General features: G+C 44.7%; 1 protein-coding gene across 1 annotated transcript; it reads right to left on the bottom strand.

Moving 5' to 3' along the window:
- Nucleotides 1-129: 129 nt before the first annotated feature.
- IFRD1 (interferon related developmental regulator 1) lies at nt 130-23985 on the bottom strand. The gene is made up of 12 exons (XM_069764804.1): nt 23676-23985; nt 10697-10801; nt 10538-10619; nt 7562-7686; nt 7315-7472; nt 6629-6679; nt 6362-6525; nt 5652-5760; nt 4150-4284; nt 3944-4072; nt 2555-2650; nt 130-786 (listed from the first exon to the last, which is right to left on the bottom strand). The coding sequence occupies exons 1-12, from the start codon at nt 23710-23712 to the stop codon at nt 697-699; spliced, it is 1281 nt and encodes a 426-aa protein (XP_069620905.1). The 5' UTR covers nt 23713-23985; the 3' UTR covers nt 130-696.
- Between the last annotated feature and the right edge of the window lie 2215 nt (nt 23986-26200).

Below are 26200 nucleotides of genomic sequence, written 5' to 3'. Positions count from 1 at the left end.
TTTTTCAGATCACATTTAATATATGCGTGTGGGCAAAGTATGAAGGCATTTACTAGCAATGAAAAACAGAACAGCTTTTGGAGCAATCATAGAAACTAGAGCACAGTGTGCAGATTAGAAAACAAGCAATTACCAATAGAAGACTTTATTAACTTGATACCATTTCAGAGTGACCGTACACATTAAAACAAGGGAATTATAGTACACAAAGCACCTAGCAGTTACATTAAGTTTACTACATCCACTCCTCATATTAATATGTGACATGATTCCATTCAAAATATTATCTCCATAAAGGGGGAAATATAAATTATAAAATAACTATGACTAGACATTTACATATGAGCCAACCCATGATTTGGTTATGAATGGTTTTGTCTATGGATCCATTGATTGCAGCTATTTTTGTGACGTGCGAAAAAAATGAATGAATACTGTGCACAAATCTTAGAAAGTAACAGTACAAAGTGGAGCAAATGTAAGGAGCGCTGTACATGGGAAATGCAGATCTAAAAAAGATTTACTTATGGTTTTTTTTAACACAGATAAATACTACAAACCCAAGTGATATACATCAAACACTGAAATGAAAAATGGCATTTTTCAGCTGACGACATCACCATGAGCCAACTCGCTCTGAGGAACAGTTTTCATTTGCTGACTTCACATTTCAAGGTTGGATCCCATCCTGAATATTTAGAAGAACTCCCCCACATCTGCTCTCTTGTCACGCAGTTTGCTTCTAGCCTTTGTACGAGCTTTGAATGCTGCAGAGTTGTTCATGTGCTTAAATGAAAAATAACTTCAGTCAAAGACAAATTTCACAGTGCACTTATTATCCAAGAAATACAGATGTATATCTTGTGCTCATATGCAAAGGAGGATTCCTTTTAGTGATTACTACTTAAAGGGTTAATGTCATTTTTAATGTTCTGAAGGTCTCAGACCCCTAGTCTGCAGAAGTTCAGATCAGTGGGATGTTGACACCGGAGACAAAATTCAACACCTTTGATATTGTCTAATGGGTCTCATACATAGTGGTTCTGTATACACACTGCTAATATGGCTCCTACGGAATATAGGCCTATACTACAGCTGTGCACACCAGATTTTATTCCTTACAGATAAAAATCAGAGAAACTTCAATTAAATGAGATTAACATTTCACCGTACTATATAAATATACTGCATCTTGAATATGTGTCTTAAACCGTAAAGGTACCGTCACACATAGCGACGCTGCAGCGATACCGACAACGATCGGGATCGCTGCAGCGTCGCTGTTTGGTCGCTGGAGAGCTGTCACACAGACAGCTCTCCAGCGACCAACGATCCCGAGGTCCCCGGTAACCAGGGTAAACATCGGGTAACTAAGCGCAGGGCCGCGCTTAGTAACCCGATGTTTACCCTGGTTACCATCCTAAAAAGTAAAAAAACAAACGCTACATACTTACCTACCGCTGTCTGTCCTCGGCGCTCTGCTTCTCTGGTCTGGCTGTGAGCGCCGGGCAGCCAGAAAGCAGAGCGGTGACGTCACCGCTCTGCTTTCCGGCTTACCGACGCTCACAGCCAGAGCAGGAGGAGAGCAGAGCACAGCGCTGGAGGACAGACGGCTGTAGGCAAGTATGTAGTGTTTGTTTTTTTACTTTTAGGATGGTAACCAGGGTAAACATCGGGTTACTAAGCGCGGCCCTGCGCTTAGTTACCCGATGTTTACCCTGGTTACCAGCAAAGACATCGCTGAATCGGTGTCACACACGCCGATTCAGCGATGTCTACGGGGAGTCCAGCGACGAAACAAAGTTCTGGACTTTCTTCCCCGACCAGCGATCTCCCAGCAGGGGCCTGATCGCTGCTGCCTGTCACACTGGACGATATCGCTAGCGAGGACGCTGCAACGTCACGGATCGCTAGCGATATCGTCTAGTGTGACAGTACCTTAAGTGTTAATGTGCAATCCTGTGATCACTAAACAAACCATGTCACTTCCAAGAATAAACAGGCCACACTTACGACACTCTACTCTTCCAAATAAACTGCTGACCACATAGCCCGTACACATTCCCAATCACACCTTAGACACCTTATGATGGAGTGAATGTTGGAAAGGAACACGAGCCCCGATTAAAAGCTTTTAAGCCAGATAACTGGGGTAGAAAATTAAGTCACAAAACTTTTGAGCAATATGCAAACATCCTGCAACTTTTAGCTTTTTCACATCATAATGGCCCAGCTAAAAAGTAGTATGTGGAGCTAGGGCAGGACAGGCATGGCAACCAACGCTCAAATTGTTGACTTGTAGTTGCATTCTTTAAGCCACAAATATTACTCCTTTCCATAACTGAAGGGTTAGGGCGAGGCGCACACTATTTAGTGCCTCACCAAATTCATTAAGATGTCTCTTAATAAATCAGATGCCTTAAACACTACTCCTCCCTCAAAGAGTGAAAACCACATGATGAATTTGAGCTATAGTTTCCCTTGTGTAAACCAACAATTAGCAAAAGCTGGAAACAAGAAAAATGTACCACATAAAATGGCTTCGACAACTTACCCTTTCATCACGAGAAACCTTCATTGCTTTAAGAGTAGCTGCATCTAAGAGCAAAGGGGGACCAAGCTCAAAAATACTACGGAGAAATCCGTTTGTCTAGGTGATGGGGGGGGAAAAAAAGGTTTATTTTAGAGACCATAATTACAACAGTGATTTTAGAAGGGAAAAAATAAACAGTTCGATTATGGATGCCTTTAAGAAGTATCCTACAACTAATTTTTGAAATGCAGGGATTGCTTGAATAGCAACATAGTCCCAGTCTTCAGTAACACCTGAGACTTTACATCAGATTTCAATCAATACCAAGTAAGACTTCACATCAGTAAAGGCCAATGCGCACTTATAATGCGGTGAACCCAGTGATCATCGCAGATTATAGGAAGATCTTAAAGGGAACCTGTCACCCCCAAAATCGATGGTGAGGTAAGCTCACCGTCATCAGGGGCTTATCTACAGCATTCTAAGATTATACTCACCCAGGGGCAGTCCTGCTCCGATGGGTGTCTGGTCCAGAACAGCGCCTCCCATCTTCATTCCATGATATCCTCTTCTGGTCTTCACGCTGCCGCTCCGGTGCAGGTGTACTTTGTCTGCCCTATTTAGGGCAGAGCAAAGTACTGCAGTGCGCAGGCGCCGGAAAGGTCAGAGGCCCAGCACCTGCGCACTGCAGTACTTTGCTCTGCTCTCAACAGGGCAGACAAAGTACACCTGCGCCAGAGCCACGGCGTGAAGACCAGAAGAGGAAGTCATGGAATGAAGATATGAGGCACCGGAGCAGACCTGAGACACCCATTTGACCGGGCCGCAGTGGGATCGCCCCTGGGTAAGTATAATCTAACCTCTTTCAGGTTACATCAGGGGCTTATCTACAGCATTACAGAATGATGGTGAGCTTACCTCACCATAGATTTTGGGGGTGACAGGTTCCCTTTAAAAAAGGGATGGCCCAAGTTTGGAGTTCAAGTCTGCAGTCACTCACTGCAGACTTGTGAGTCATTACAGATCACACAATGCACTCAGGATTCGCTGGTCCCGGGCGGTCATGTGACTGCAAGTATGCAATTTGCATATTTACAGCCATATTCTATCTTCCATTCACATCCGACCAATCGCCATTCACTTATATTGAGAGGCCGCGTACATTTAGAAAGAACTCTTGCAGTTTTGCACCTGGTCCATTCTCAAGAATCTTGACTGCACACTGAGGATTCACAAACCTGCAGCCAGACATTCAAAACCTCCAAGAAATATTCTAAAGTGACATTTAATTTGAAGTGTTCATTTCCCTTTCCCTGTATGTAGAAGAAGATAGGTGCTTGGAAGCCTCAGACAAGTGGGCATTCACTTTGAAGGAACTAGGATCTAAAACTGCTCATCTCCTAAACTCACCATAAGATGAAACTGCATGCCAGAGCCAAAAAGTTCCTTGAAGACCCCATACGTGAGCCTCTTCACCCAGCAGTCAATGTGCATGCGTTCTCTCCCAAAGCGAATCATCTCGGACTGGAATTCTCCATCCTATGCACAATAAATTAACTGCTGACAATGGAACAGAAGTGGGAAGTCCTTGTGTGATGATCATGGCCATTACTTACCTCTACTGCACTAAGGACATCTCGGAAAACTGATCGCTGTTTCCTCCTATCTACTTTGGCTCTGTGTTTGTTGCAGTCGGTGGCCAAAGCTTTCAATGTTTCAGTTAAAGGTTCAAGTTCTTCATAATAAAAGTCCTACAGTTAAAAGTGGAAGTTAAATTACATATATGTTTTAACACTGAATACTACAGCTTTAAGAACATGTACACTTCTACAATCTTGTTGGCATCTAATATAATTGATAAATGTATGCATACTTTGTAAAAATGCTTAAGTACAAACATACTCCTGCTCACCCAGACTGTAGTTGCCAGCAATCCTTAGCACAGAAATACCACTGCTGCTTAAAATAGTAAGAAGCAGCATATGAGAAGGAGAAATGCAGCAGTTTCCAGATAAATAGGCAAAAACCTTTATCCCAAAATAGTTTTGTAACACTGGGATTTCCGATTTACTCTAAGAACAAACCCTACACGTTTCAGACGGAATTCTAGTCCTTACTCATGGATTCTTCATCAATGTGTAATCCACACGTTTTAGTCTGAACCAAGTAGGATTTCATTTTAACAATTTTGTACTAGCGGGATTGCCTATATTAAAATAAAGTTTTTTGCATATTTTATATGGATGCACCTATTTAAAAATAAGACCCTTGTTACTAGCAACCACGTCTTTCAAAAGTGCTACTACCATTCATGGACACCTGAGTGGAGAAAAAAAAAAAAAAGTTGGGCACAGGGGATAAAGTCTGCTCAACACTCAGCTCCCCTTTAGCTTCTCCCCTCCCAGCTCAGCTGGCTTAACAGGGCTCTTCCTATACAATCATTTCATTAACCCCTTCACGACATATGACGTATATTTACATCATGTGTCGTTTCTTTGACTTTAAATCAGCCGGTGTATTGGAAAAGATGCAATCAGCCATCATGTGCCCTTAACAGCCATGGGTGCCGTGGTGCTCTGCCCATGGCTGGTAACCAGTTAGATCATGTTGTTGATCTTTGACAGTGGGATTTAAAGGGACACTGTCACCTGAATTTGGAGGGAACAATCTTCAGCCATGGAGGCGGGGTTTTTGTGTTTTTGATTCACCCTTTCCTTACCCGCTGGCTGCATGCTGGCTGCAATATTGGATTGAAGTTCATTCTCTGTCCTCCGTAGTACATGCCTGCACAAAGCAATCTTGCCTTGTGCAGGCGTGTCCATTTCATCACGTCTAGCTTAGTAACCGAGAACCGTAGTACATGAATGACTATCTAAAGCAGTGGTCCCCAACTCCAGGCCTCGAGGGCCGCCAACAGTGCAGGTTTTCAGGATTTCCTTAGTATTGCACAGGGGTTGGAATCATCACCTGTGCAGATGATCACATTACCACCGATGCAATACTAAAGAAATCCTGAAAACCTGCACTGTTGGCGCCCCTCGAGGCCTGGAGTTGGGGACCCCTGATCTAAAGGCACGATCAGGGCAAGAGTAGAAATATGTGACCATTACGCACTTACCGCATTGGCTTCTCGTGCAAATTCAAACAAGAGAGCGAGCGTCTCCCCTGCTGCAATCCTCATGTTCACATCATCACATGACAACAGGCGCGGAAGTTTACACAGATGTCTATAAAAGGGGATAAAATATAGATGTAGAATCTGGTATACCAAAATTACACGGTCTCAAAACATTAACTACTAGGCTTATATCCATGCAAAACAAGTGTCAGACTGGATGGGAGGACTGGCAGCTGCACAATGTACACCCCACTGGTGCCAGTAATAACCACTAACTGGTCCAGAAGTGGGCATGGGCTAGTGTGAGCAGCAGCTTGCATCAATGACAAGGAGATCCTCCCTCTGCGCAAGTTAATTATGTAGGGGAATCCAACTAGAAATTATTTAGTGACATGTCTGAGGAAGTAAGATACATTGCCAGGCTTGTTCATCAGTCCACACTCCTGTCCTGGCAAATAGGATCAGTCCCAGACAGCAGGAACAGACATGGGCACTGATGGTTATAGGTTGGCAACTTAGTTGGCTGCTCATGCAAAAAAGATCAGTGCAGAACTAAAGTCAAGAAATGGGTTATCCTATAGAGACAACATTTTGAAAAATTGTGTCACTTCCTGACCACTTTAGGATATTGCTATAAGTAGCTATGGTGGTGAGGCCAGGACGTAACCAATTACATAAGAATCAGTGGATGGTGTAAATAGCTTGCTTACATGTCAATTTTTTTCTTCACCTCGCTGCTATGACATATGGTCAGCAGGAGAGCCCACGAAAGCAGCGCCTGGATGTGGAGTGCCGAGGCATTGTCAGATCCCCCTTCTGAGTGGTACTGCTTGGTAAACAGATTCTCCATACACTCCATTGTCAGGTACAAATCCTGAAAGATTTTTTTTTTTATTAATTAGGACTTCGTTTGGCTTGCACATATTAAATAGAAAGGATAGTAACAGCAAGATTAAAGTCAGAAAATTCAGTCTTACCTCAATGTCATCCGTGGCAATGAAGCAGCAGAGACCCAAATAACCGGCACACTAAAATAACAAAAATGTACATTTACCAACAAATCAAACGTTTTGCCTTGACTTGTGCTTTTAATCTTCTCACTTACAAATATCACCCAAAACCTATAACCTTTATGCAAACCCATGCACAGACCTCTGCTTTAGTGCCAACATTGACACCATCAGGTGTGAACTCCCCTAGAAACCATTAGGGTAGGTGCACAAGTTCATTTGGCGCAGAAATTTCTGCATCTATTGCAGTTTTGGTGCAGATTTTTCCCCACTTAGTATGAGTGAAATCAGCAGAAAAAAAACAAAAAAAAACAAAGAATGGACATGCTGGGAGATATAAATCTGCAAGTCACAAATAAGCAACGTGTGCGTAACACTGCAGGATTCTCATTCACGTCACTGGCACCTGGAAAACTTCTGACCTTTAATAGCTGTTTGTTATCAGGTTTACCTTCCTAATCCAAACATTTCTGCCTGACAAGGTTTCCAGTTGCCTGTGCAGATATCAAATCTGAGTCTATTCTGTTCATTCATTTACCTGTCATAATCTATCACTTATGGCAGCGGAGACGGAGCCTTGCAGAAGACCAGCAGTGAGGTGACAGTACTTGGCTGTCCTGCACCTATACATGTCCATATGACGCAATACTCACAGCCTGGCGAGCCGGCATGCTGGCACTCCGGTCACAGATGATGCTTTTTAAGACAGGAGCTAAGGTTTTGAAGACTTCTTCGCTTTCCATTCCGGAGCCAAGCTGGCAGCACAGGAGACAGGCGAGGGCTGCAGCCACACGCTGCTCTTCACCTTTACCTAGATAAATGTTCGCAGTCATTTAAGGACTGAAAAACGGCATCTCCTGGGAAATCACTCAGAGCATAAGCCTTGACTGGATTACGTACCCTTCTTCAGGCAACGTCCAATACTATCTGTGAGCGTTATCCTTCTTTCTAGGATGAAGTCGGAGAGGATCTTCGATGACAGCCCACTCTTCAGTCCTTCAAGGGCAGCTTGTCTGGTCTTCGCACTGCAGGCCAGAAAAAATTGCCATATGGTTACAGAAATTATTATTGTTTTTACTTAAAAGGTTTCAGTCAAAAATCCAACAAGGGAATGAAATTAAAAGGTTCGTCAGAACAAAAAACCTCCTATCTAACCTTTTCGTGTACAGCAGCTTCATAGATCGGGTCCTTCCTCTTTCCCCTAGAGGTTTTACCTTTATGTATTTTGGATTACAAAGCCTTTCTACAGTTGGGGTTCATTACAAATACTGCAGTTTGGCTTTTACAGGCTTTGCTTCTCTGCATATTCTACTTAATGTGGTCTGTGCATGAAAGCCGAGAGGAGCTCAGAAAAAGAAGGGTTACAAACTTTCTCTGTAGACTGTTATAGGGAACCTGTCACTCCCCCCAGGCATTTGTAACTAAAAGAGCCACCTTGTGCAGCACTAATGCTGCATTCTGACAAGGTGGCTCTTTCTTGTTCCTGCCACTGCTGAAAGAATCATTTATTATATTTGTCCCTCATACCTTGAATTAGTCCAGGGGGCAGGTCTTTCCCCCCCTAACACAGACGCACCACAGCCGTCAGTTACTTCCTCATGTTTACAGGGCGCCGCCTCCTCAGCACTATTGCATTTTCCCAGCGCCTGCGCTGTGATCTTAGGCCTTGGACATGTGCAGTTAGCGCTGCCCGTCCAGTGACATCACTTGAGGTCTTTCTTATTGCGCCTGCATGGACACGTGGCCCGAGATCCCGCTCCGCAGTCTCTTCTGATTTATTCACACTGCGGGGCAGGATCTCGGGCCTTGCGCCCACGGAGGCGCAATAAGACAGGCATCAAGTAATGATCTCACACTTAGTACTGACGACGGGCTGTGTCCTGAGACTGTCTGAAAATTGAGATTTGGGTTTTGGCTTTTATCCAAAGTCAGGTAAGTCAGGCTTGGTTAAAGGTCAATTGACTTAGGATTGCTACTTCCTATAGGTGGCGCTAGAGTTCCAGTCCTCCTCCTCTCTGATAACAGTTTGCATCGGTGCTGAAAATGCCATTTGCTGGCAGGATCACAGGGATTTTTAATCTATGAAATCCTTTAAGTCCACAGACGCTTTTGCACTTTCATTTATTTCTTCCCTAAAGGTACCGTCATACTAGACGATATCGCTAGCGATCCGTGACGTTGCAGCGTCCTCGCTAGCGATATCGTCCAGTGTGACAGGCAGCAGCGATCAGGCCCCTGCTGTGCTGTCGCTGGTCGGGGAAGAAAGTCCAGAACTTTATTTGGTCGCTGGACTCCCCGCAGACATCGCTGAATCGGCGTGTGTGACACCGATTCAGCGATGTCTTCACTGGTAACCAGGGTAAACATCGGGTAACTAAGCGCAGGGCCGCGCTTAGTAACCCGATGTTTACCCTGGTTACCATCCTAAAAGTAAAAAAAACAAACACTACATACTTACCTACAGCCGTCTGTCCTCCGGCGCTCTGCTCTGCAGGACAGACGGCTGTAGGTAAGTATGTAGTGTTTGCTTTTTTTACTTTTAGGATGGTAACCAGGGTAAACATCGGGTTACTAAGCGCAGCCCTGCGCTTAGTTACCCGATGTTTACCCTGGTTACCGGCATCGTTGGTCGCTGGAGAGCGGTCTGTGTGACAGCTCTCCAGCGACCAAACAGCGACGCTGCAGCGATCCGGATCGTTGTCGGTATCGCTGCAGCGTCGCTAAGTGTGACGGTACCTTTACTTTAAGAGCCATAACTTTCCATCGATCTAGCCACTTTTTTGTAGTACAAAGCAGTTCTGAATGTAATCATGCATTGTAACAATGTACTGAAAAGAGAAAAATCCGATTCAAAGTGATGTGAAGTGGTGGGAAAAAATAAGGCCAAGTCCATTGAGTGGTTAAGGAAAGTTTAGAATTTTACATTTAAAAATTTAAAAGATTGCAACGCAATTTTCTGAAACCTGGACCTTTATTTTTCCATACATGGAGGGCTTATTTTTTCGAGTACTGATATATTTCTAACAATATTTTTTTTTTTAGTACATATGACGTAGATTGTTTTTAATTTTATTTTTTGGAGGAAATGTTGCAACTGAAAAACAGCAATTCTAGAGTTCATTTTTTTATTGTTTAGAGGAAAGTTTAAATATTTTTTTTTTACTTTGATGCTACAATGTTAATTTTTATAAACTTTATGCCTTTATTTCTGAAGAGTGAAAGGGCGATTTAAACTTGATTTTTCCAGGGAATTTGAACCTGCCAGCCCTTTGATCACTTATACTAGAATGCCACAGTCTTGAGCATCACAACTACAATGCCAGTTAGGCTACGTTCACATTTGCGTTGTGCGCCGCTGCGTCAGCGACGCAAAACGCAAATAAAACCGCACGTTAAAATGCTGCGTTTTGCGACGCATGCGTCCTTTTTTGTTGAAATTTGGACGCAAAAAAATGCAACTTGTTGCGTTTTCTTTGCCCAACGCTTGCAGCAAAAAAAACGCATGCGTCGCACAACGCATGTCCATGCGCCCCCCCCATGTTAAATATAGGGGCGCATGACGCATGCGGCGCCCAACGCAAACACGCAAAACGCTAATGTGAACGTACACTTATAGGGGGCCTTAAGCATGGCAACACATTGGCTTGCCACGAGTGCCGCTGTCCATTTTTAAATTATTTAAAGACCATGCAAATGGTTAAACTGCATTAAGTGGAGCAAGCGCCAGTTGCTGCAGTTCTGGACGGATGTTGGCTGTCAGAATCTTCCTGGTATGGAAGAGGTTCAGCTCCCGAGCCCGCTTCATACAGCTCTTAGCGACCCATGACAAATGTACAGTAAGTTGTTTGGATGTTAAAATCTACATTGAGCACCTACCTTTTATCCATTGTAAGCTCTATTAATCCCTTCAATTTGAACTCAAAGTCTTCCTGAGCAGCTTCTTCATCAACCTCAGCTCCTTCAAGAAGAAAACACACTTACAGTACACTCCTAAATAAAGAGCACAGCGGAGATGGGCAAGACACAAACACTTACCATCCTCGGCAAAGCTGGCAACATCACTATAGCTACTGCAGTGACTCATGGTTTCAACGGAGGAATCGTCGTCACTAAACGGTTGGATGTTTTTCTGACGGCCACCTAAAAAGCAGTGATCATAAGTGAGACTTCTTCAAATAAAATGCTAAATTACTTATTTTAACCAAATATAATGCTCTGCTCATTTAACACTCAGAGCTCTGTATCAGGAAACAAAGCAGTACCAGATCAATGACATCTACAGATAGCTGCTGTATGTGTGCATGATAGGTAGGCAGTGCCAGACTGGGATGCCAAGGGCCCACAGTAAGGGTATGTGCACACGTACTAGGGTCCACTGCGGATTTTTCTGCAGCAGATTTGATAAATCTGCAGTGGAAAACAGCTGCGGATTTACCGCGGTTTTACAACTACGGATTTCTATTGGAGCAGTTGTAAAACCGCTGTGGAATCTGCAGAAAGAAGTGACATGCTGTGGAATGTAAACCACTGCGTTTCGTGCGTTTTTTTCCCGCAGCATGTGCACAGCGTTTTTGGTTTCCCATGGGTTTACATTGTACTGTAAACTCATGGGAAACTGCTGCAGACCTGCAAATGCGGAAACTCTGCGGATCCGCAGCAAAATCCGCAGCGTGTGCACATTCCCCAAGTCTGGTGGCCCACTGTTCAGCTACATGCAAATATATTGTCCTCACTGACAAATTTGACTATATTTTTATGTAATAAGCGAGGTAGTTCGATAAATGAGTGTTTAGATTATGCCCTTGTCTATACTTGGTGAAACATGTATTATGCCAACTACTTCTCATAAGAGACATGGAGAGCCCATCACTGCATGGGGCCCACCGGAGGACCCTCCTGTAGGCCTGTCCGAGCCTTTGGGTAGGTATTATGTCCCGGTCCTATTCTAAACATCAATTCCTGTGCCACTCACCACTGCATCGGTAGGAGAGTCGACAAGAGCAAGTTAAAAAAAAAAGTGTATAATTTATTTTATTTAGGGTAATATTTACTTATTTTTACACAGGTAAGCCAGTATATTTTTTTTTGGAAAACAAAGCCTTCACATTTTCTTCACCACTTAAACAGTATGCAAATCAAGTTGCCATGTAATTTTTACTGCACACTGAACAGTAAAAAATAACCAAAAATATAATTGTGAAATCGCATTCATTTTTCCCACACTATTTTACGCACTCAGAATTATTTCCAGTTTTTCGCCAAATTTGGTAACTGGATGGCAAAACAAGAATAAGTAAAGCATACATATGAACCCCAGCAGGCTCCTTCACGTGTTACTCCTACTTCTGGCAGGGAGGAGACATTTTCTAGAGCCAGGACAAACAAGGCTGGGTCACAGAACAGGCTGACATGGCTTAGCTTACTGGAGCCGATAACGCATTTATCAGGTATTTACACAGCACGTTAGAATGGAAAGTTAAATATCCACAGATGTGCAAGTGTCAAGTAATTTCAGAAAAGGAGAATGGAGCGGCTGTACAAGGGGTGGGCCGAATTAACTTCATTCCCATCCTATACCCCCATTCAATTCCCTAATCTAAACTATTTAATATTCTTCCTTAACTACACTAACTTTTCATAATGCTTTGTTTGAGAATCCCAGGGCATGCCCCGATATTCAAAGAATCATTAGGGGCAGAGGTTGTGGTCACTGCACAGTGCGCTCTCGCCAGCTCAGATCCGTAGCAACAGAGTGCACTGTCAGTGTGTTGTAAGACGCATAGCATACCTGGCTCGCAGAGATAAATGACCCCTTTCTAGCAATTGACAGCATATGGCACTAGTCTGAGACAGCACTGGTCTCTGCATGTTGGGTTTAGTCTTACAAAAAAGTAGAACAAAAATTTTGAAGAGACAGTAAAGAAAAATTTTTGAAAAAATATATAAGAAAAATCAGAAGAAAAACAAATCTCTATAAAAAGGTAGGGCATTGATGTAGTAAATATCTATCTATATTTTTATTTTTTTTATTTTATTTTTTTAACAAAAGACCCAGAGCTGAGCCCACACCTTTCTTGACACATGACAGCCAACATGTGCCCACAACAGCCGTGTGTGGAATCGTGATCCACCAATGGCTGTTAACTAGTTAAATGCCACTGTCAATCTCTGACAGCGGCATTTAACTGGCGCTTACAGGAAGCGCACTGCTAATCCTGCCCAACGGTGACCCCGTCACATGATCGTGGGTCACCGATGGGTCGGTATGACAACCAGATGTCTGTAGCAGACCTCTATTGTAATTGCCAAATTGCTATGAGCGCCACCCTGTGAGCATTTCTGCTGCACACAAGTGATCTGAACATCGCCTGTATGTAGGAGAAGCGAGCAAAGTACTGCAGCTTCTAATCTCCTATGGAGAATATTGAAGCATGCAAAAAGTTTAAACAAAAAATTTAAAATATTTACATAAAAATCTAAAAGTTCAAATCACACCCCTTTCGCCCCATTGAAAACAAATTAAAAAAAAATAAAAATCAAATATACACATTTGGTATCACCGTATTTAGAGTAGCCTGAACAATATAAAAAAGATAATTAACCTGATCGCTAAATGGAATAACGAGAAAAAAAAAAAAAATTAAAAACACCAGAAATACATTTTTTAGTCGCTGCCACTTTGCAATAAAATGTAATAATGGGCGATCAAAAGAACGTATCTGCACCAAAATGGCGCTTGGCCCTCACCAAACCCAAGAGCACGAAAAATGGAGACGCTACATACAGGTCTCAGAAAATGTTGCACTTTTTTTTTTAAACCAAATTTTGGATTTATTTCACCACTTAAAAAAAGAACCTAGACATGTTTGGTGTCTAAACTCTTAAAGGCCTGGAGAATCATATTGGCAGGTCAGTTTTAGCATTTAGTGAACCTAGTATAATTTACAAAAAAAAAAACGCTGGAATTGCACTTTTTTTGCAATTTCACCGCACTTGGAATTTTTTTCCCCATTTTCGAGTACATGATATGTTGAAACCAATGGTGTCCTTCAGAAGCAGAACTCGTCCCGAAAAAAACAAGCCTTCACAGCCATATCGACGGAAAAATAAAATAAGTTATGGCTGTGGGAAGGAGGGGACTGGAAAAAGGAAATTCAAAAACTGAAATACGCCTGGTCGTTTAGGGACCTCTCCAACATAAACCTCAGCTTCCATCTTGAGCAGGGAGGCAAGACCTTTTCTGGTCAGAGGGCCAATGTCGGAATGAACAAATTCCAGAAGTGACTGACTGCTGTGTAACAGTGTCTGCCCTTTGCAACATACATCGTTACGGTACATGGCTTTGTGTGGTTAAAAACGGTTTGCTATTCATATGAATGAGACCTCTGAGGATACATGTAGAAATGTTAGGTGTTTTTAGTGGCATAATGAGAGATTAAATATTTTTTTTGTATTCCATTTTTTGGGCAAAGTCTTTCAATAATGGTAGGAGAGCTGAAACCCTACAACCTTCCCAAGTGTCCGATTTACGCACGTGACAAATTTGGTGCAGTTAAGCCCAGCCGTTTGGCTGTGAACAAAACAGACAACAGAAATATAAGTCATCATGGTACTCTTACAGTCATTTTATATCAATATACATCCCCCCTTCTGAGCCAACTTCTACAGGACATAAGGGAGGAAGGGTACTTCGGCTCCACACTAAATAGAGCAAGCCTCACCCCCCAATATACACTCCCTTGATGGAGCAGGTTAATGTAAAAAGAGCTTCCCCAAATAGCCAAACTCTATTACCTCATGCCTTCAGACAAGTCATACTGCTGTTATCCACCATTTGCACAGCGATCAGCTGGTGCCTCCTCACCAGCGGCGTTCTGCCTACAACATGCAAGTCACCCATCAGCTGTTTATCTTGCACGCTTCTACAAGAAAGACTTCACAAATAGACTGGTGATTTGCAAAATTCCAGTGCACCGTCACCTTGGGTGAACCCCAACCATTATATCGGGGAAGTGAGAAGTGGAAACTCCCTAATACATATACCCCATCATACATATTCCTTTTTACTGACAAAAAAAAGCAGCCATTCATTTATAGGACTGTGCAAGATAAACCACTCCAGATGGTTTTATTTTACTCCTGGAGTGGCGCCTCTAATCTACTCTTAAGGTACCTTCACACTCAGCGACGCTGCAGCGATACCGACAACAATGTCGATCGCTGCAGCGTCGCTGTTTGGTCGCTGGAGAGCTGTCACACACACAGCTCTCCAGCGACCAACGATGCCGGTAACCAGGGTAAACATCGGGTAACTAAGCGCAGGGCCGCGCTTAGTAACCCGATGTTTACCCTGGTTACCATCGTAAAAGTAAAAAAAAAAAAAACACTACATACTTAGCTTCCGCTGTCTGTCCCCGGCACTGTGCTTTCCTGCACAGACTGAGCACAGCGGCCGGAAAGCAGAGCGGTGACGTCACCGCTGTGCTTTCCGGCTGGCCGGCGCTCACAGCCAGTGCAGAGAAGCAGAGCGCCGGGGACAGACAGTGGAAGGCAAGTATGAAGTGTTTGGTTTTTTACTTTTACGCTGGTAACCAGGGTAAACATCGGGTTACTAAGCGCGGCCCTGCGCTTAGTAACCCGATGTTTACCCTGGTTACCAGTGAAGACATCGCTGAATCTGTGTCACACACGCCGATTCAGCGATGTCTGCAGGGAGTCCAGCGACGAAATAAAGTTCTGGACTTTCTGCAGCGACCAACGACATCACAGCAGGATCCTGATCGCTGCTGCCTGTCAAACTGAACGATATCGCTAGCCAGGACGCTGCAACGTCACGGATCGCTAGCGATATCGTTCAGTGTGACGGTACCTTTACACTCACCAGCCGCTGTCTTCACCGTTCATTACCACTTCAGTCAATCTCCAGCAGTTTGTGACCTGTCCGATCACACCAGTCTCATGGAGCAAGTCAGAGGTCATAACTCAATACAAGTCTATGCTCTCAGACAGACATTGAGAGCTTGTGATGTAATTTCTGACTTCCAGCCAGTCAAAAATCGCAGTCACAACATGGCACCACAGGACCACAGCAGCACCAAAATAAGGTGAAGATGTTAGAGGGTGAGGGAGACTAGTGGCAGGGACTATGGATTAAAGCACCACTGCAGGCTGAGAAACTAAAGATGCTGGAGTGGTGCTTTAATATTACCAAAAGGACACACATGGGAAAAAAAAAAACATTTAATAACAAGCCTACTGGTGCAATGACACTGGACAATCACCGTGAATGAACAGTTCTTCAGGTAACTTGGCAGTGTAAACAGGCGGCAGATGAGCAAAACACAATAAATTAGGCCATTTACCCCCGCTCCTGACCAGGTCCATTTTGTGTCAGATATTTTTTGTTGTTCAGTAGTGATGAGCAAACGTTCTGTGATAACGTTTATCTGGCCGCACTCGGGTGTCCGTATCTTGTAGTGCTCGTATAATATGTTAAGAGTCACTTCGGCTACATGATTTGCAGCTGTTCGACAACCTCAACACACGTGGTGAGCACCTAACAAACAGGCAATCCCCACGTGTTCAGACTAATACACCAGAGCATACTCAGATGAGACTTTATCCGAGCACGGACACTAAAGGTACCGTCACACAACGATTTCTTTAACAAAATCGTTGCTTTTTGTGACGTAGCAACGATATCGTTAACGAAATCGTTATGTGTGACAGCGACCAATGATCAGGCCCCTGCTGGGAGATCGTTGGTCGCTGGGAATGATCAGGACCTTTTTTTGGTTGCTGATCACCCGCTGTCATCGCTGAATCGGCGTGTGTGACGCCGATCCAGCGAGGTGTTCACTGGTAACCAGGGTAAATATCGGGTTACTAAGCGCAGGGCCGCGCTTAGTAACCCGATATTTACCCTGGTTACCATTGTAAATGTAAAAAAAAAAAAAAAAAAACAGTACATACTTACATTCCGGTGTCTGTCACGTCCCTCGCCGTCAGCTTCCCGCACTGACTCAGCGCCGGCCGTAAAGCACAGCGGTGACGTCACCGCTGTACTCTGCTTTACGGCCGGCCCTCAGTGTCAGTGCGGGAAGCTGACGGCGAGGGACGTGACAGACATCAGAATGTAAGTATGTACTGTTTTGTTTGTTTTTTTAAACTGAAGACAGTTTCAACGATGCCGAAGTCTTTCCCCTGATCGTTGGAGAGAGCGGTCTGTGTGACAGCTCTCCAGCGACCACACAACGACTTACCAATGATCACGGCCAGGTCGTATCGCTGGTCGTGATCATTGGTAAGTCGTTTAGTGTAAAGGTACCTGGGAAAGTTATGAAAAGTCCTATAAATGTCTGTTCTGTTACTTATCTAAGGATGTAGGATTTTAGTGGAGATGAATCTGTGCTGCACTTTATGCACATGCTCAGTAGTGAAACTCCTCTACAGATCAGAGGGAAAAAAGGTCACTGGGAAGGAATGTCTGCACAAATCTAAGAAATGCTAGCGTTAACAAGAAATCATTTGATTATTGTATCATAATGGTGATGAAAAGCCTGATGTTACCATTTAAATACAGTAAATTTATCACGTAGGGTATGTTCCCATGGCCAGTAAATGCTGCAGGTTGGACGCTGCATACATCCACAGCATCCAGATGTTACAGCATAGCTGATGGGATTTCAAGAAATCCCATATTAACTATGCGTGCACTGACGCCCACGGCTTACCTGCAGAGACACATGCGGCACATCTTTCCAGACCGCAAAATGTCTATCTTGTGGAGACGCGAGTCTCTACAAGATAACTTTCACCCGTCCAATGTATTGTGCACGGTGATTCTGCACAGTGATTCTGCACGGTTTAATGAACACAGTTCAAAGAAGCTGGCAGTGCTTTGGACGCAGCAGACGTGCTGCTTCCAAAGCGCTGCCCAATACTGAACGTCTGCACATACCCTTAAACGGGAGCCATGTATGAGGGAGACTGGAGTCTCATTGAAGCCACGGAAATTGAAGAGTGAGTGGGAGGTTTGGCTTACATACTCCACAGTCCTAGCAAACAATGTCACATCTGCAGAGCCCCTGAGGGGCCAGGACAGCAGAAACCACCCATAATTTTGAAAACTACACCCTTTACAACCTTGGACCTATAGTTATGTGCAAAGTTGCCTCCCTGTTTAATGCAGGATTTGGTGATGAGCCTGCAGCCTTTCAGGCACATGTGAGACGATTTCATCAGTCGACATGTGCCCACAACAGCCACGGGTGGAATCGTGATCCACCCACAGCTGTTAACATCTTAAATGCCACCGTCAATCTGGCAGCATAATTTAACATGATCGAGCTGGAAGCACGTGACAAACCCCGCCTATAGTCTCAAGCGAAAACAGTCACACTCAAGAGTATCTTTAGAATTTTTGCCAAACAGGTGGTTTTTTATTTTCAAAACACCAACAAAGTATATAGAACAATTCACCGCAGTGTTATAAGGTAACATTTCGACCCGCTGGGTCTTTTTCAAACCTTACTTACAGTGGAGGGAGTAAGAAGAGGGCATAATCCCAGAAGAGGAGCAGGAGTCCCGTTAGGGGCTATATGTATGTAGCGTCAGGCATCTGCGGTGGTGGTGTCACATGACTGCAGTCGCCTGTGGGTTGACATGTCTACCCAGGGAATTAAGGAGACCCCTGTGGTTGTCATCGCCAAACTGCTATGAGCGTCGTCACCCAGTGGTCAGCACTCATAGCAGGTTTGAAGCCCTGATGTGTAGTGTATACATATTTTGTATTACAGTGTTCAGAATTCCCCGATAAATATATAAAAATTAATCCGATCAGTTAACGGAGTAACAAGAAGAAAAAAATCAATACGCCAGAATTATTTTTTGGGATGCTTCAACATTGCATTAGAATGCAGTAACTGGCAATCAAGATCATATCTACACCAAAATGGCATCGATAAAAACGGCACAAAAAAAAAAAAAAGCCCTCACTCAGCCTCTGATCACGAAAAAAATGGAGACGCTACGGATCTCAGAAAAGAGTTTATTTTTAAAACTTTGGCATTTTTCACTATTTACTGTATTTTTCGGACTATAAAACGCACTTTTTTCCTCACAAATTTTGGAGGATAATGGGGGAGGGGTGCATCTTATAGTCCCAACATACCTGCTGTGGATAGGTGGGTGGGAGAGAGCAGCGGCGGACGAGCAGGTCACAGGAGGCAGGAACTGCTGCAGCTAACACTGTCCGCTGTTAAAGAAAATAAATATTCACTGCTCCCTCCACCTATAATCCCACACACTTTGCACTTAAGCTGGCGCCGAGAGGTAGGAGGGATTGGGGCGTGTGGAACAGTGAATATTTCTCTTTAATTGTAGGCACACTCTTAGCCGCAGCCACTGGCTTCCTGCAGCAGATGGGCGATCACATATGCCTGCTATTAAAGAGAATGAATATTCACTGCTCTCCGTTCCCATGGGTGTGGAGAGCAGTAAATATTCATTCTCGAATAGCAAGCACATGATCACCTGGCAGCTGTGGCCAACACCGAATCCACTATGAAACATTATGAATACAGTATTAACTGCTCCACGCGCCAATAGTCACAGGCGTGCAGAGCAGAGAGTATTGCGGCAGCTGATGTTGGCTTGTAAGCAGCGCATGAAGTGACTGCCACGCACGGCTTACAAGCTGAAATCATATGATGGCATCAGGACAAAATGCTACGTGGGAGCGAAGGGTAGGTAAGTAGGATGTTTATGTTTTTATGTGTGCAGCGTGATGGGAGCTGAATGTACACCAGGATGGGGGGGGGGGGGGGGGGGCATATATGTATACTAGTGATGAGCGAATATACTCGTTACTCGAGCATGCTCGGGTGTCCTCCAAGTATTTAGGACTGCTCAGAGATTTAGTTTTCCTTGCAGCAGCTGAATGATTTACAGCTATTAGCCAGCTTGATTACATGTGGGGATTCCCTAGCATCCAGGCAAGCCCCACATGTACTTATTTGGGTCTCTTGGTCGTTTTTCTGGGTCTGTATTGACCCATATTTCTCTTATGCTGGCTAGTAGCTGTAAATCATTCAGCGGAGGCGATGAAAACTAAATATCTGAGCACTTACAAATACTCGAGACGACACCCGAGCGTGCTCGGGAAATCTCAAGTAACGAGTATATTCGCTCAACAAAATTGTATACCAAAATAGGAATGAAAGGGTAATGTCCCCCAATTCTGTACTAATATCCCTCATCCTGGCATATATGATAAGGGGGCTATGTATGTATACCTGGATTGGAGAAATTATAAAATTATAATATTCCCCAATCAAGGTATACACACAGTACATAGCACCCTCATGAATATGCCAGAATGGGGGATATTAGTACAGAATTGGGGGACCATTACCCCTATAAGTGGCAGCAGCAGATCTCTCCACCCCCCTCCTCCATTAAAGGGAACCTGTCACCCCGAAAATCCGGGGTGAGGTAAGCCCACTGGCATCAGGGGCTTATCTACAGCATTCTGTAATGCTGTAGATAAGCCCCCGATGTAACCTGAAAAGGGAGAAAAAGACGTTATATTAAACTCACCCAGGGGCGGTCCCGCTGCTGGTCAGGTCGGATGGGCGTCTCCGGTCCGCTGCGGCGCCTCCTATCTTCTTTCCATGACGTCCTCTTCTGATCTTCAGCCACGGCTCCACAGTACTATTATTGCAAAGGGGTCGGATCCCCTGCTTTGATGTGGGCTCGGGGGTGAGCCCGCATCAAAGCCAGGACATGTCGGCTGTTTTGAACAGCTGACATGTGCCCGCAATAGCGGCGGGTGGAATCGCGATTCACCTGCCACTATTAACTAGTTAAATGCCGCTGTCAAACGCTGACAGCGGCATTTAACTAGCGCTTCCGGCCATCGGGCCAGAAATTAGCACATCGCCGACCCCGTCACATGATCGGGGGTCAGCAATGTGTCAGCATAACAACCAGAGGTCTCCTTGAGACCTCTATGGTTGTTGATGCCGCATTGCTGTGAGCGCCACCCTGTGGTTGGCGCTCATAGCAATGCAGTAAATCTACAACATAGGGAGATCTGACGATCGCTCCTATGTAGCAGAGCCGATCGAGTTGTGCCAGCTTCTAGCCTCCCATGGAGCCTATTGAAGCATGGCAAAAGTAAAAAAAAAAAGTTTTAAAAAATATGAAAAAAATATATAAAAGTTTAAAAAAACCCCCTTTCGCCCCATTCAAAAAAAAAAAAAAAAAAAAAATCAAACCTACACATTTTTGGTATCACCGATAGCGCGATCAATAAAAAAAAAAAAAAAGGATTAACCTGATCGCTAAACGGCGTAGAGAAAAAAAATTCGAAATGCCAGAATTACATTTTTTGGGTCACCACGACATTGCATTAAAATGTCATAACGGGCGATCAAAAGAACGTATCTGCACCAAAATAATTTCCTTAAAAACGTCAGCTCAGCACGCAAAAAATAAGCCCTCACCTGACCCCAGATCACGAAAAGTGGAGACGCTATGGGTATTGGAAATTTGAGCAATTTTTTTTTTCTCTAGCAGAGTTTGGAATTTTTTTTACCACTTATATAAAACGTAACCTAGACATGTTTGGTGTCTATGAACTCGTAATGACCTGGAGAATCATAATGGCAGGGCAGTTTTAGCATTTAGTGAACCTAGCAAAAAAGCCAAACAAAAAAACAAGTGTGGGATTGCACTTTTTTTGCAATTTCATTGCACTTTGAATTTTTTTTCCGGTTTCTAGTACACGACATGGTAAAACCAATGGTGTCGTTTAAAGTACAACTTACCCCGAAAAAAACAAGCCCTCACATGGCCATATTGACGGAAAAATAAAAATGTTATGGCTCTGGGAAGGAGGGGGAAGGGGGGGGGGCCTGCACTTAGTTACCCGATGTTTACCCTGGTTACCGGCATCGTTGGTCGCTGGAGAGCTGTCTGTGTGACAGCTCTCCAGCGACCAAACAGCGACGCTGCAGCGATCCGGATTGTTGTCGGTATCGCTGCAGCGTCGCTTAATGTGAAGGGGCCTTTACTGAGATCTTTGGGAAGCAGAATGAACACATCAACAGCAGGTCAGTTAACTCTTTAAATAGGTTATACACTACTAGGACAACACCTTCTTGATCAAAGTGTTTGCCCCCATAAAATAATAAAGCCTATCCTCCCTGCCCCTCCCATGCCAGCGCTGTCCGCACTATCTCCGATGCAGTTGTTGTGACACATGACGCCAGCACCCAGTCAGCACTGGCATCACTGCTCCCACCGCTGGACATGAATTGCAGGCTGCAGTTGATCTCAGACTTCCTCTTCCTCCTCAATTTCGACAAGGGGCATGGAGTGACACCAGCATCACGTTACAACAAAGCCCCAGGGAGACAGTGCCGACAAAGCAGGACAGCGCCAGCACAGGAGGAGAGTATAAGCTTTATTATTTTATCAGACTCCATCATCTATATTTGTATATATAGATGGCCACGTCCTGAGACCAAGCAGGGAAGCACTACCACTGTCAAGTGACTGAAAGGTTTCAGACAGGTTTCTTTTCACAAGACTGCTTCCTTTGGGCGAGATTAGGGAAACCCCATTTATAGGCGCTTTTACACAAAAAAGGGTTGGCCATTTTAGCAGTTTGTATGGCCGAGTGAGTGAGTTTGTATGGCTGACCATGTCCTCAATTGCTTATGTGAATAATCAGAGTTTGTGGAGCTGGAGTCTACATTTTGCATTTCCCACACCTTGACAAGGCGCTTCCGGGCACCAAACACCCTCAAGATGCAATCGGTGAGCTGGATTTTAGGTTCTTTTTTTATAGTGTTCACTGCAGGGTCTAAATGGCATGACAGGTTGTCAGAACTGGCAATACAATATATGGACTTTAGTTTTGTCTCCCATAAATTCAGATTTCAGGTTTTCCTTCTGTACTTTGATTTTTTCACATCTAACATTTCTTTTTAAACGTTTTAGTCCCCATACAGAACTTGTTTTGTCTTATCACTGGCCTAGTGCATTGTAATACTTAAGCAGTGCACTGCATGAGACTTGTCATTGTCACAGAAGCAGAATGCCTGTTAGACCCTTGCTATGGCAGGGTGCAACAGGCCGCTATAGAGGGTTGACTACGGAGGTCATTATTTGACCTCTGGCTGTCTTAAATGGCGTGAATGCTGTTGATCACAGCGGCCCTGGCTGTCATAGCTCCTGCTGAGCACGGGGCGCTGATTGTGTGGGGGCAAGCTCCTGTGCCTGCAGGATCAACACGATGCACCCACTTGTGGGATCTACCTGCAGAACAGGACGTACTGGTATGTTTAATGTCAGGAAAGCGATATAGGGGTCCTCCATTGAAGTAACAGATTGGTGGGGGTCCGATCAGCAGAAAAGGGCACTATACCCCAAGTAGAACGGAGCAGTAGCGGGCATGTCCAGCCTCTACCATTCATTCTCTATGGGGCTGCCATACAGGGCACAGCAGAGGGTCCTGCTGATCAGTGGGGGTCTACAAGTAACCACCGGTCAGGACAGATGACGTCCCTCCGGATACAGGCAAGTGTGCTAGCTGACTGGATACATATGGCAGCCCCGGGCATAAAGGGGACCAGCACCCAGGAAACAAGCAGTGAGGAGGGGGCAGCAGCTGCCCCAGCGGAGCAGGCCTCACTACTGCCCTGCGGTATCTGCAGCCGCCATACAGTACTGCGGCCGCCACTGTGTACACGTAACCTCGGACGGTCTGACGTCACTCGGTCTTTGGCCGGACACCAGTGACGCAGGCAGGACACGTGACACTTCTGAGCCTTATCGGGCAGCACCCAGCAACCCGGCGAATACCGGCTGCACACGCGCCTGGTAATCTGGGAACTGTAGTCCACGCCCTCTCAATACAGCGTGCAGCCCAGCTTCCCGTACTACAACACCCGGCGTGCACTGCGCCCCTCTCCGCCAGCACTAGGCCTGCAGCCACCCGGCTTACCCGCGGCCCGGTTGCTCCTCTTCTTAGATTTCGGCATATCTGTGGCGCGGTCCCCGGCCCTCGCTTTAGCTCACCGCGTCCGGCTGACTTCTGGTGCCTCGGTGCGATGTGTGGCTTTCAGTAAAAATCAGCCGATGGAAGAGCACTTTTTACTAAAACGTCTCTCAGGAATAAGGTTCGAATCTTCTATCGGCAGATGTGAGAAATGCTTGTAAGAAGAACTGAATGAAACTCCGGTGAAAGCCTGTGAATGAAGACGATACATTTTACCTCTGAACACCTCGGGATAAAGCTCTGCGCGCCGCTGCTCGGCCTTTTATCAGTGCGGCTCTTGACGTCAGAGGGGCTGCCCTTCACTACCGACCAATCGGACGGCAGGAGAGAGCCTCTACGCTGGCAGCTGCCGCCATATTGTGTACTGGCAAACCGCCCTATAGCTGTGCGTGCGGACCAATGAGCTGCTGTGTCACACTCATTAACCCTGCTGTTGTCTTCGGTCAAAAACGACCGACCTTGAACTTCAATATTCTTTAAAATATTCAAGATGCGGCTCTGAAACCCGTGGCCGACCGGCCCATCCTCATTTAAGTCAATCAACCACAAGTTTCAGAACCGCATCTTGAACACCCCAAAAAATACCAACGTTCAAAATAGGTCTCCCCAGACCGAAGACAACAGCAGGGTTAATAAACTGAGGGGAGATCTATAGCAATAGAGCAGAGGTGAAGGCTATCCATAGCGACCAATCAGGGAGCAGCTGTGATTTCCCAATGTCCATACTGTTGACAGACGAAGCACCCCATAATGTCTATAATCAGATAGTGTACAATTCGGGGGGAGTTACCTCACAACATTAGACTGAGGGCAAAAATGGCTACATTATCGGACAGGCCTCTCGGCGTAGCTTTAGCTCCAGAGAACGCAATGAGACGCAGTCTATGGGACAACATATTCAAAGCCCCATGTGTATACTTCCCAAAGGGCCCCCATATGAAGTAAGAACGCCCCGAAGGCAAACACCATCTAAAGCCATAATGGTCCCAGTGCCCCTGATGCCCCACATATTGTACGAATGCCACGAGTGTCCCCATATAAAATAGGAATGTCCCGAGTGCCGCTATCACAAGGAATCACGCCGATGAGTGCCCGCCGTAAAAATTAATGGCAGGAGTGTTCCTTGTACAGTAATAATGCCCCAAGTGCCCCCTTATGTAGTGATTATTCCTCTACATAATAAGTAATAATGTGCCAAATACCCCTGAATAAAGCAATAATGCCCTGATTGTCCTCTTATTTAGTGCTTATCCCTCCACATATAAAGTAATGATGTGCCGAACACCCCTGTCTAAAGTAATATTGCCCCAAGTACCCCCCTATAAAGTAATAACAGCTGGAGTGTCCCTTATAAAGTAATATTGCCCCAAGTGTCCCCTATAAAGTAATAACAGCTGGAGTTCCCCTTATAAAGTAATATTGCCCCAAGTGTCCCCTATAAAGTAATATTCCCTGGAGTGCCCCTTATAAAGTAATATTGCCCCAAGTGCCCCCCTATAAAGTAGTAACAGCTGGAGTGCCCCTTATAAAGTAATATTGCCCCAAGTGTCCCCTATAAAGTAATAACAGCTGGAGTTCCCCTTATAACGTAATATTGCCCCAAGTGTCTCCTATAAAGTAATAACAGCTGGAGTTCCCCTTATAAAATAATATTGCCCCAAGTGCCCCCCTATAAAGTAATAACAGCTGGAGTGTCCCTTATAAGGTATTATTTCCCCAAGTGTCCCCTATAAAGTAATAATGCCTGGAGTGCCCCTTATAAACATTGCCCCAAGTTTCCCCTATAAAGTAATAATCCCTGGAGTGCCCCTTATAAAGTAATATTGCCCCAAGTGCCCCCCTATAAAGTAATAACAGCTGGAGTGCCCCATATAAAGTAATATTGCCCCAAGTGTCTCCTATAAAGTAATAACGGCTAGAGTTCCCCTTATAAAGTAATATAGCCCCAAGTGTCCCCTATAAAGTAATAACAGCTGGAGTGCCTCTTATAAAGTAATATTGCCCCAAGTGTCCCCTATAAAGTCATAACAGCTGGAGTGCCCCTTATAAAGTAATATTGCCCCAAGTGTCCCCTATAAAGTAATAATGCCTGGAGTGCCCCTTATAAAGTAATATTGCCCCAAGTGTTCCCTATAAAGTAATAATGCCTTGAGTGTCCCTTATAAGGTAATATTGCCCCAATGTAATAGGACACCCCTATGCGGTCTCTACTGTACGTCTCTGATTTCTTATGATTTAGTAGCTGTGTAGTGATAATATCTCTGTACATCAGCTGAACATTCTGGTCTGCGGGTCTATACTTAGGAGCCAAATCTGCCTGAGATAGCTGCATATTCATCCTATGCTGTGACGCCTCTTAATTGGCTCTTAAAGCACAGTTTCCCAATCGGGCTCACAGCCCCACAAGGGTGGCTCACTGCAGTCTTTTTAGGCAGGAGCCACTCTCATCTGCATTGGCATCCACATAGGGC

The sequence above is a fragment of the Ranitomeya imitator genome, chromosome 4, assembly GCF_032444005.1.
Source record: "Ranitomeya imitator isolate aRanImi1 chromosome 4, aRanImi1.pri, whole genome shotgun sequence".
NCBI lineage: Eukaryota > Metazoa > Chordata > Amphibia > Anura > Dendrobatidae > Ranitomeya > Ranitomeya imitator.
Note: the sequence above shows the minus strand (reverse complement) of the source record. Positions and strands in the feature narration are given on the sequence as shown.

What these genes read in the sequence shown, in the direction of transcription:
- IFRD1 (XM_069764804.1), bottom strand. Translation starts at nt 23,712, where the DNA reads ATGCCGAAATCTAAGAAGAGGAGCAACCGGGCCGCGG. An exon ending in TGCCAGCTTTGCCGAGGATG is followed by an intron (nt 10,620 to 10,696) that starts GTAAGTGTTTGT and finishes TTCTTCTTGAAG; the next exon opens with GAGCTGAGGTTGATGAAGAA. An exon ending in TTGCACGAGAAGCCAATGCG is followed by an intron (nt 4,285 to 5,651) that starts GTAAGTGCGTAA and finishes TTTTAACTGTAG; the next exon opens with GACTTTTATTATGAAGAACT.